Genomic DNA, 12,265 nt, shown 5'->3' with positions numbered 1-12,265 from the left:
CCCTTTAAAAATTAATATGCTATGCGAATTAAATATGTAATAAGCAAACTTTTAAACAGAAGATCATCATGTTCCCAAAAATATCAAAATGTGTGACATATAACAAAACACTGAAATCACTTTTGATCCCCAGTTGTTAGGCTGTTACTATACTCACTAGATCCAGTCTGGCTGAAATTGATGCAAAATTTGGCTAATATTTCTCTAAGACTCATGGCCAGCTTGTCTGAAACCATCAATTCATCTTATAAAACAAGAAGAGAAAGTGTACAGAAATGCTTAACAAACACTCATCGCTTTATAGGGCAAGAGGGAGCACATTCTTTCCTATTGTGCACAGATATAAATCAAACTGACTTTCTACACAGATATGTATTATTAGCTCAGGGACGTTATCTAGTGCAGCCATCGACAAGCAAACACCAGCCCAAGACTCTGTCATTTTCATTATGGACTGCACTGGTTTATGAGGATTGTGTATCAAAAAGCAAAACCTAAAAAAAAAATAATAATTTCACCTGCAATAAAAAGTAAAATGTATCATCTTCACATGAAGGCTGGGACTACACGGCGACTTAAGTCGCGACATCGTCACACGACCTTGGTTTGCTACTTATAGAAGTGTAAATGAACACATACCCTTCTAAAAGTAAGTAAAAAGCAATAGTACATATAAATAAAGTAGGGTTCTTAGTAAATACTGTTTTTGATTATAAAAAAAAAGCATAAAAGCCATCCCACCAGTGCCAAGATGTACTCAATCGGGATGGTCCTAACCTCTAATATTAAACCTTACCATGTGTCAAAAATAACCTCAATGTGAATAAGGATCGAGCAGGACCAGGACCTAACTATGGACACCCAGCCATGGGAAGTTATATAAATGTAATGCCCATCTCAAAGAAAGGGAGGCCACACCTTTGCATAAACTGAGTGCAAGAACCTAAAGCAAAACCAAAAGAAGTGGAGAGTACGTTTTAATACTAGAGGTTAGGACCGTCCCATTTGGGTACACCTTGACGCTGGTGGAATGGCTTTCACGCTTTTTTTTTTTAATGAAAAACAGTGTTTACTAAGTGCCCTATGTTATTCATATGTACTATTGCTTTTTAGTTACAACAGGTTATATTTTCATTTTGTTTCCATCTTAGGTGTTGTCTGTTTAATGGCCAGTATGAACATGCTCCTACACGTTGCATGTAAACCAACTTATACTCCATTTCAATTCTTTCGGTTTTACATACAGAAGTGAATGGGGTCACATTGAGACACCTACACTACCACAACAAGCAAGTCTTGAAAAATCAGACTCAGATGGATTTTTTGTGACTTGCTTATCGTGGTCATGGCAGTGTAAGTGTCGCAATGTGACCTCGTTCAGTTGTATAGTGCTGCAATGTAGCAGCGGCACCGAGTAAATTTCGGTTGTGCAAAGACTGTCATGATCATAGTCACATGGAGATTTATCCGACTCATGGCAAGACTAATCTGGCATTTAGTATGGCAAAATGTGGGCAAACAGGGCAAGAACCGAGCTATAGCAGTGTTGTAATTTAGCACTATAATCTTCTGCATCATATGAATAAATATAAGGGTTCATTCACCGATCCCAGTATTTCAAGGGATTTTTGAATGGAAAGACAAGCCCTAAGTTGTGTTGTGTCTCATAACACTGCCACCCTCCTGAGCGCATGATATAGTATGATATACTATAATTTACCCAAACAATCTAGCCTATGAAATGCTCTTGTTTTTTTTTAAATGTTAAATGGGAGAAACCAATTCTGCAATATAATAATACTATAGATGCCTACGTCACCACTAACACTACTTTCCAGCCTCTGATGTGCACACCGGCTGTTATTACATATAGTGGTGTAACTAGAGTCCGATGGGCCCGCTGCAAAATTTGGACCTGAGCCATGTTGGTCAGATGTATGGGCCCTTGTAAGGTTCTAAATCCTCTAAGGACATACCAGTTGTCCCCCACCCCCATTATGTAGTAATATCTGGGCTCCTTTGTGGTATATATGTCCCCCATCCTGGGCCCATCTTAGTATATTTGTTCCTCATCCTGGTATATATATATCTATCTTCTATATAAATAAAAATGTAAATGTTTGTTTGTTCAAAATCTTAAGTCTCCGAAAGTTCTTCACCGATTGCTTTGAAATTTTGACACAACGTTGCATTCGAATACATGCATGTTTTTATATACCTACTATGTTTTTATATACCAGCTGATGGACGTAAAAGCAACAGCGAGAGGGGTGTTATGAGCTCAGTCCCAGGCTGACTCTCCCGGTGTCAGCTGCTGGCCTCTGATTGGCCGGCAGTGTCTATTGCCGCGCACAGACCCGGCGGGTCCCCTGTGCCGCAATACACGTCAGCTGAATGTGCATCTGAGTTGAATACACATCCAGTTGAAGTTTGCGTTGTGTCAAAGGGCAACCCACACGAATGGGTCCATTTGTGGTTGCGACCTCTGTGACCACGATCGTTGCACCCTTGGTTACATCTCTTGATTTAATGAAATTGGGCTGGACAAGCACTATAATTGTACATGAGTTTTACAAGTGACATAAGCAAGTCTGGAAAGTTTTATGGAAGCCAATCAGGCCAAAGTTCCTTACATAATGAACTTCTGTGGTTGTGAAAAAAATACAGTAAAACACAGTCTTAGTATGTCAGAAGAAGCATGGAATTGGAGTTTCACAATAAGCGACAAGTTGACAAAGTTACTGCCAAGTCTTCCTCTGAATTTGTATGATGTTGAAAAGTATGTATACATGTACAATACAATATGAACGCATACTGTTACTCAACATGAATGCTTTGAAATTTGCTAGGGCATTATAAGTATAAAAAAAAGGCTGAATAATTTGGAGCATTAACAGATTGATCTTTCCATTCAAAGACATTCCACCTTTATTTCAGTGCCTGCCCTATGAACCTGCTTTGAAGAAAATACAAAGACCCAGAATTTAGAGTTGGGCATTTAATTATAGACCTTTTTTATGTCAAAGGAAGGGGGAGCAATGAACTATGAATACAATTACTTTCTCATTTGTACCAGCACGAGAAGGGTTAACAGAAAGACTTTGGTCTCTGCAGTCCTCACATGGTTTGTATTCTTTTGCTACTGGAGAGGTCTGTTCAAGGCATCTGCTTCCCTGGAAACAGCTTACATTGGATCAATCAAAGCCTTTTCTCCTAAAGAAAGGATCCTACTGTGAAGCCCTCCACCTCTCCTAATCATGCCATCGTAATCGGAACAAGAGGGTACAGCTGGCCATAACCCTTTCGAAATTAAAAGATCAGCCCAAAAATTGTGTCTATGTGTCCATACTTTATCATGACAGTCCTCGCCATAGCATAGGAGCGATTGAACCTCCCGCTCGCTAATGTTTCTTACAGTCACTTGTATATATATGTTAAAAGGGTCCATCTTGGTGACAAACTACTTTCAGCACTGCAGGGGACCATGAAAACTAACAAAATGGGAAAGAAAAAAGAAAGATAAGGCCTGGAGTTGATAAGTATAGCTATAAGCTACAAGATTGGAAAGGGAGTTAGTTATGATTTATTAAAAGAAAGTTAAATTAGATGGTATGTTTTACCTATAACACCTGTAGAATCTGTCATCAGGTTTTTGCTATGTCATCTGAGAGGAGCATGGTGTAGGGGCTGAGACCCTGATTCCAGCGATGTATCACTTGCTGAACTGCATGCAGTCATTCTGATACAATCACTGTTTTATTTGATACAGATCTAGCTGGGTTCTGAATGCTGAGCTCTGTATAACCCCGCCCCTACCACTGATTGGCAGCTTTCTGTGTACACTGTGCATAGGCAAAGAGCTGCCAGTCAGTGCTGGGGGCGGGGTGACACAGAGCAGTTAACTAAGATGAATGAGAGATTTAGTCCAGTAGTGAAAACCTCCTGCTGAAAAAACACTGATTTTATTGAAACAGCAATACACAGCCCAGTAAGTGACACATCAGTAAGTGAGCAGCTTTCACTTGCTCAGCATGTATGTCATAGGGAGGTAGGGAGAGTGAAGTGGCCACTGATTGACCGCAGGGAGAGTGATGTAACAAAGTGACGTGAGTCTCGGGAAAGCTGGAATGGCGCCGGCATCGGAAGAAAGTATAAGTGTTGTTATTTTACTGAGGGCAAACATACGGATTAAGAAGGGGTTGCCCAAGTAGTGGACAACTCTTTTAATGCGACCCTGTCATGTTGTACATGCAGTCTAATCTGTGAACATAGAGAAGGAGAATCTGAGCAGAATGATATACAGGTTTGTTGGAAACGATTCGGAATAATTTGTAGTTTATTCATTGAAACCCCTGGTGTTTGTAGGCATAGGAGCTCAATGGGCTGTCCTATGCTATGACTGACCGCTATCTCTGCATGCACAGTCATTCAGGGAAAACTGTCAATCACTGAGTAGGACCGCCCACTGGACTCATACGCATAAAAACACCAATTATTTAATTTCCAATAAAAATGTACTTCAGTCTGATCCACTCCTCCTGCCAGCAAATCATATACCATTTTCAAAATGACATGTCCCCTTTAAATATTGCTTTAAAAAAAAAATAAATCCGAGACTACAGGAGGAATGAGGCTGTGATTTATACTAATCATTTTACATATAGTTTAATTTTGGCAGGACTTTTATGATTTGTAGGCCCAAAGGCATATCTAGGGGGGGGGCAGGCGGGGCGCTGTCGGGCCCCCTAATGCGGCGGTCCGAAGTGTCTCCCCTGGCAGCGGCATTCTGCCAGGATTCGGCAGCTCTCTGAGTTGGGTGTCAAGCTCACAGTGCCGGCTCCCAGTGTTCAATTGTACCTGCGTCTTTCAGACGCAAGTACAATTGAAGCTCTGACCGTCGGGTTAGAGCATGATCAGGTCATGTGATCGCGCTGCCGACGTCACTCGCCGGTGCCCACAGGAGAGAAGACCATCGGTGGTAAGTGCTCCTGTGGCTATGGAGCTGAAGACACCGAAGATTCAGCCTGGGAGGGGGCGATATTTATTAATTGTGCAGGGGGCTATTTATTAATTGTGCAGAGGGCTATTTGTTCAGTGTGGAGGGGGGGATTTAGTCAGTATGGAGGGGGGATTTATTCAGTGTGGAGGGGGGATTTATTCTGTGTGAAGGGGGAGATTTAATCTGTGGGGAGCGAGTGAGGGGTGGGTGCAGACACATTGTTGGTAGAGAAGGGGAAAATGTGTGCGGACATAGTATGGGAAGTTGGGGGGATGTGTAAGGGGTAAATATGAGGTGGTAGGGGAAACGTGTAAGGAGACTATTGAGGGCAATAGTGTGAGGAGACAGTATGGGGGAAGAAAAGTGTAAGTGGGCACAGAATAGGAGGAAGGAGAGAACAGTATGCTAAGGAGAGGGAGTGTGATGAGGGGGCACAGTACAGAGACTGGGCCTTATAGGGGGGACACAGTGTGAGGACAGTGTTAAGATGGGACCCAGTATGGAGAGCATGTACCATACGAGGGACAGTGTGGGGGTCATATTTTGTGCGGTGAATATTGCGAGGGGCAATTATTTATTCAGGGGCTCAGTGTAGGGCACATATTTTTATTCAGGATCATTATAATGACACTTCTATCTTTAAGGGCAATGTGTGGGGATTTGCTGCAGAAGACCGGAGAAGATGGAAGTCTGCAGAGACGAGCTGTGGATGAGAAAAGTCATCATGGAGTCTGGATAAGATGAAGAAGAAAAGAAAGAGAACGACTCCAGAGACAACTACATCTATCAGGTACCTGGATGTAAATTTTTTTTATGATGCTACATGATGATACATTTTTATGTTTTTACTTATGTTAGGAGCATTAAAGATGTTGTCCACCTTTATGATGAGTCTGCAGTCATTCTATGTGACTGCAGACTTCTGAACTCTCATAGTGCACACTGCACGCTGTCAGGATTCTCTCGTGCCGGTGATTTGCATACACGTGGTCAAGTGCTAACTAGACATGCGTGGCCTCACTCAGTGAAAATGAATTGAGCGAGGAAGGACATGTCTAGTCGGAATGTTGCCAGAAGTATACCAATTTCATACTTGTGGTGACACGACAGTCCACTCTTGCCACCGCAAGGGAGAATCCTAAAAGTGTGCAGTACATGCGCTGTGAGAATTCAGAAGCCTGCAGACACTTACAGTGACTGCAGACTTTCATCTCAAACCTGGACGAGCCCATTATTTATAAAATAAAGCCCTGTAGCCAATTCTAACAACGTGTAATATCCTCACTGTCAGGATTCAGCTTGGCTTGCAGGTTCCATCACATGGCTACTTCACTCACATGCGATTTTCATACTTACGGTCACGTGACAACAAGCTTCTCTTCCTGCTTCTCTTAGAGAGAATTAGAAAGAGCAACTTGTCGGCATGTGACTAAGGCCATGGCCCCACTATCAGTATTTGGTCAGTATTCGGTCAGTATTTTCTCTCAGGAGTGGGAGTGACTCGCCCCCTGGACCGTGGGGTACTCGGTAGCCGGGCCAGTCGGTTCTTTTTGGGGTAGTCACGGTGGCAGTGACCAGGTCCGTGGCCCAGGGCGGTCAATAAAATAAAGAAAAGAGGGGAATAAAGTTTTGGCGATAAAGTTTGTGACGCCACCCATGGTATGCGGCTATAGGTGTCCGCCGCTGCTGTTCAGATCCACTGGGGCTGTTGGTGATGCAGCAGAGATGGTTCAGCTCTCCACGGGTAGAGCTAGGCCCCAGGGCAGTTAAATAGGGGATTTTAGATGTTGGTGGCGTAGTGCAAGGCAGGTGACGCAGCAATTAAGTCAAGGACACAGTGGGGTGCAGTCTTCAAGTTTTTACTCACAGTTCTTATGATGTTCTAGGTTACAACTGCCAGCAGGTTATAAAAGCCCACGTCGTCCTGTGTCCTCTGGGGAAGAGATCCAGCCAACTCTCAGATAACTTGGGTGCACTTGAACAGGACCCACTTCTTGTGTACCTTTCTGGGTCGTCTCTCTCAGAGTTGGCTCTCGCCCTCCTGCCCTGCGCCTCACACACAGTGTCCTGAGCCAGTGGGCCTTGTCGGGCAACGTCCTTTCTGTTCCCTTTTGTCCTAAATGGCCACCTTTTCAGCGAATGTGTGTGGTTTTTGGCTAAGGCACATAAAGTTACCGCAACCTCCGGTTTGCTAGCTGAGTCTTGTAGTCCTCCACTAGTCTGGGGCCGGTACCCTACGGCGACCTGATCCCTTCATGGTCGGCGTGAACTCGGGCGCACAGGTGGACTCCGCACTTCCCGTGCCCCTAGGATCCTTTCTCTCACTCTGGAGTCTTTCTCACTGCTTCGGTCTTCACTCTTCACTCCCGGTGACAGACTCCTGTCACCAACTCCTCTGTCTGACTAACTCCTTGACGGTCCTCACTCCTCCACGGTCCTCACTCCTAGGATCCTAGGACCAGACTCCTTCTAGATCTTTCTACCCTTCCTTTTATACTCATCCTTCAGTGCTCCCCTAAACTACTTCCTTCACCCACCTCCTCTAGGACTTAGGACCAGGCCTGTGCTCTCCATCAGGAGCTATCTGGACCTTCCCTAATAGAGTGATGTAGTGCTGGATGTGAGTGGTTGTGTCCCGGGTAGTGCTCCCTACTTAACTGAGAGTGGGGCACCACACCTCTGGCTGAGATGCAGTACCTCTGTGGCAACTGGACTGGCAGGGGCGCCACAGGAGCCAAAACCAGGCGAGGAACAATCAGAGAAAAGGTATAATAGAAACAAGTCACCAATTCCGCATTTATCACCCACTCCTGGTTTTGGCTCCTAATTCTGAGAAAAAATATTGACCGAATACTGACCAAATACTGATAGTGGGGCCATGGCCTTAGTGTGCAAATCGCATATGTGCTGGGGAAAGAGCGGGGGGGACGCTAAACTGAATTCTTGCCCCGTGTGCTAGAGGACCTAGATACACCTCTGTGTAGACCATTCTAGTAACTTATAACTGGGGGATTTCCATAAGAATGTGAACCTAAGGGTGCTTTCACACTGCGTTTTGGCACCCGTTTGTTGGTCCTTTCGAGTCTTACGTCTGAACCCCCTACAAAACGGGATTCGGGCATATGCGCTGACGAAGTCATAGACTATAATAGGGCAGACAGAGTGAACGGATGTAAGCCCCAATGGGACCAACGAACGGGTGCCAAAACATAGCATGAAAGCACCCTAAGTGGAGAGATCTCTGCGTGGCTTTATTGACCATAGGTGGAGTAGAAGGAGTGTTAGTAAAAGCATGTGAATGAAAACAATACTGTCTGCTGCACAATGAACAAAATGTTATGGAATTTGTGGACAAAGGAATCAAAATTCTTCCTCAAAAACACGACTTATCAGGTTCATATAAGGGGCAAACGGTTAATAACGTTAGGCATGATCACATGGATAATTTTGAAGCATTCTGCATCAGGGACAATAGACTATACTATTGCAGAGATTTAAGTATTGATATCTTTTCCACTGATGGAAAATTAAGAAAGAAATATAAATGATCTAATAACAACGTAATTTATTAAAATATGTCCTACGAAAAGAAGAGAGAAAGTAGAATGTACTTACTAGAACCATTATAAAGTATATCACATGCTGCATCATGTCCATGTGATAAGGAAGTTCTGCATGTTAGTGTGAAAGAACACAGGAGGATGAGGGAAGCAAATATTAGTTTATGCATATCATGGAAAGGATGGTTGACTGAGAAAGGGAATAAGCCAGGTTTGTACAGCTGCAATCAGAAGCATCGGAAAAACAAGAAACTTCTTAAGGTTGTTGATTTCTTCTAACCATTACATTAGATAGATAGATAGATAGATAGATAGATAGATAGATAGATAGATAGACAGACGGCCATCTCATCCATCTATGTGAGAGATGGACGGAGACAGATAGAAAAATGAAAGCAGCACTTTTTAATTCAAAAATGGGTGCAAAGCCTCCCAATGTTATCACCAAAGCCTCTTGTATACAAATCCCAAAAATGTGGGCAGCAGTCTAAAATCAGATGATAAGAAAACGGATTTTAATCAGCCCATGCTTTGTGCTCATTTTTGGAGATAGATGAATAGATAGAAATAAAAAATAGAAGCAGCAATCCAAAAATAATGCAAATTATAGGACTTTAATGGCCCATGTGGTGATATTTCGGTTCATAGCGTGAACCTTTCTCAAGCCTTTCACACTATGAGCAGAGCATTTCACTAAGAAATATCATAGCTCAGAGTAGGATAAGGAATACGACAAAGAACAACTGTATGACTCCTATAACATCCTGTAAAGGGGTCTTTAAATGTGGCAACAAAAATTGTCTATGTTGTAAAAGTATTACACATGGTCTTACTCACTTTCAATCAAAGACTAATATGGAGATTTTTGAGATCAATAAATATCTCACCTGCAATTCTACTTTTGTTATCTATCTAATAAAATTCAGTTGTAATAAACAATATGTGGGGAGAACAATATAGCCTCTCCACCTACGCCTCAACTCCCATGGGCATAATGTTCTTAAAGGGTTTCTTAAACAAGGTCTTTCTAGACATTGCACAATGGTGCATAATAAAGATTTTTTAAGTCTAAAGATCAGCCCTATTGATCAAATTCCCGAGAATTATCCCAATAGACTCCAAGAACTAAACAGAAAGGAAATTTATTGGATTTACAGACTGAATACTCTTAAGCCCTTTGGTCTGAATGATGTCTCTGAAGTTTTTTTTATAGTTAATATTGTTTTTTATATATACACACATAAATCTGTGTTTTTACATTTATCATAGTTTTTACTGACACACATATTGTGTTCCTCTAAAATCCTGCACGCTATTATAAATATTCCCTCTTTTATGGCTTCCTTTTTGGAGCAGTACAACTCGCATCCACATCGTAGTGCTCTGCTGGTTGCTACAATCACACACCTCTTTCCTTCTACGCCACCGCACATCAGGTGATTCACTACCTGTCTGTGTATCTCCTTTATCTGTGCCACAGCCTTTGCACTACATTGCGGCGTTTTCTTTAGGTCCTATTACTACACATTAGGTCTCTACGTCACTACATGATATAGGTCAGATAACCTGCTCCTTGTACCATTCCTCCGTTGATAGAGGTTATTACAGGCTATTTTTTACATGGGGGTACTTTTTATTTTTATTTTGTTCCTTCGTTTTCCATCTCCCTTTATGGAATGACAGCTGATGGGTGAATTCTCATTAGAGATTTTAATGTTATATATATATTTATATTGTTCTTACCTAATGTGAACGCTTACATATTAGTAAGTAATATTCCTTTCATGTATTTACTCCATTTGACTGATACATTTGACTATTCTGTATATTGATTATTTATACATCTCTACACTACATTAATTGTAATACGTGTCTTAATACATGTTTTTTATACTCACTTTTTATATTGGTGACACTCATTGATAAAGTTTTGTTGAAGGTTTTTGCACACGGCCTCAGGTGCAAAGGTTATGTTGTTTTTTTCTGCTCTTCCTTTTTGAACACACTTTTTTTTTTTTCATTTGCTGTCTGTATATAAATGGAGTGTTTCAGTGCATACATTGATATATCTGTTGGTGCCCTGATGAGGGGGTGTGGAACACCCAGAAACGCGTAGGCATTTACCAATAAACAAGGATTTTATTATATGTTCCTGATTTGAGGATCTTCCAGCGGCGCGGACGTATATCTCTACCTGCACCGCCTTTGGATTTATTCTGGTCCTGTGGGACACCCATTGGAGATCCGCTGCAGCTGCCTTTTATATGTTATGGTGGTTGTGTCCTCACACAACCCAACCAGGTGAGAACCACCATTTTACTATTATTCCCTATGTCTACAGGTGTAACCCTATTGGGCTTTGCGCTCTCTCTCTCTTTGTATTTTACACTATGAGCAGAAGCATTGCAACATATGCCATTAAAGTCCTATAATTTGCATTATTCTTGGAGTTCTGCTTCCATTTTTTGTTTCTACTATTCAGTTTAGGCTGATGCCTGGGAAGGTTTGCACCCCAATTTTTTATATACAGTTGCTTGTTAGTGATGAGCGCATGTTTGGCGCTCTTTAGAGAGCCAATAAACATGCAGGGATTGCCTGCCATGCACAGTAATGCCGTAGCCATGTTGGTTGTGGGCATTACAGTGATTGGCTGGCCGCACAGCGTCATCGGATCTATATCAGACCTGGCGCCGCTGTGCTCATCACAGTGTACCCCAGAATCAGACAGTGTAGGGAGAGGTGCTGCTGCTGTGTCAGGGAGAGATTTGCTTGTGTATTAGGTAGTGTAGGGAGAAAAACCGTACATTACACATATCCATCTTAACAAACAGTCCTTCTGAGGACTAACTAATCCATCTGTAGAGATATCAGGCAGGCAGTGTATATAGCAGACTGCAGTGCACATAGCACAAGAGGCTCCATTCCAATTCTGTCGGCTGAAGCTGTTAGATATTTCTGGAAATATCAGGGGCCAGGAATAATTTTTTTTGCATCTTAATCCTCATTATTTGATTAAAAAGCAATCCAGAGAACATGTTTTTTCTGCGCCATTTGCTTGTTGGCACTGCAGAATACAGCCAGGTCCTTTCCATATTACAGCGTTAAAAATCCATCTATTTAAAACTGTGCTTTCTCCGTCACACGGATCACATATACGTTTTCAGAAAATACTGCCATTTCTGACCTCCATTAAAAAATGTTTTCAGTGTGTCAGTGAAGCAATTGACACCAGATTGCAGTTCAAAATAGTTACCTACAGGCCAGGTATTTAAAACTGTGTTTTCTCCGTCACACAGCTCACATATACGTTGTCAAAAAATGCTGCTATTTCTGGCCTCCATTAAATTTTTTTTTCAGTGTGTCAGCAACGTTTTTGACACTGGTTTGCTGTTCAAAATAGTTACCTACAGGCCAGGTACTTAAAACTGTGTTTTCTCCGTCACACGAATCACATATAAATTCGCTCCAAACTCAGTCATTTGTAGAGAGCGTGTAAACAATGGTGCAGCGGTCTCAGGGAGCGCCAAAGGAATACTGGACAATTTAATAGATGATAACCGACCTTTATTCTTCCTCCTTTACCCCACCTGATGAAGACTGCTTAGACCGTCGAAACGCATTGTTGCAGTGGTATTGGAGGAAGAATAAAGGTCGGTTATCATCCATTAAATTGTCCAGTATTCCTTTGGCGCTCCCTGAGACCGCT

At 42.2% G+C, this 12,265-nt stretch overlaps 1 protein-coding gene across 1 annotated transcript in view; it reads right to left on the bottom strand.

Moving 5' to 3' along the window:
* The window catches only part of KIAA2012 (KIAA2012 ortholog), a 276,644-nt gene extending 267,953 nt beyond the window's left edge, over positions 1-8,691 (bottom strand). Inside the window, exon 1 of the mRNA XM_073646453.1 lies at positions 8,615-8,691. Within this exon, the coding sequence (XP_073502554.1) occupies positions 8,615-8,656 (42 nt within the window). The 5' untranslated portion in view covers positions 8,657-8,691. The remainder of the gene's footprint in view (positions 1-8,614) is intronic.
* Between the last annotated feature and the right edge of the window lie 3,574 nt (positions 8,692-12,265).

Source organism: Phyllobates terribilis, unplaced genomic scaffold, assembly GCF_046119375.1.
Source record: "Phyllobates terribilis strain yellow unplaced genomic scaffold, ASM4611937v1 Scaffold_9__5_contigs__length_417890890, whole genome shotgun sequence".
NCBI lineage: Eukaryota > Metazoa > Chordata > Amphibia > Anura > Dendrobatidae > Phyllobates > Phyllobates terribilis.
The sequence above is the reverse complement of the archived record's forward strand: the minus strand, read 5'-3'. Positions and strand labels throughout refer to the sequence as shown.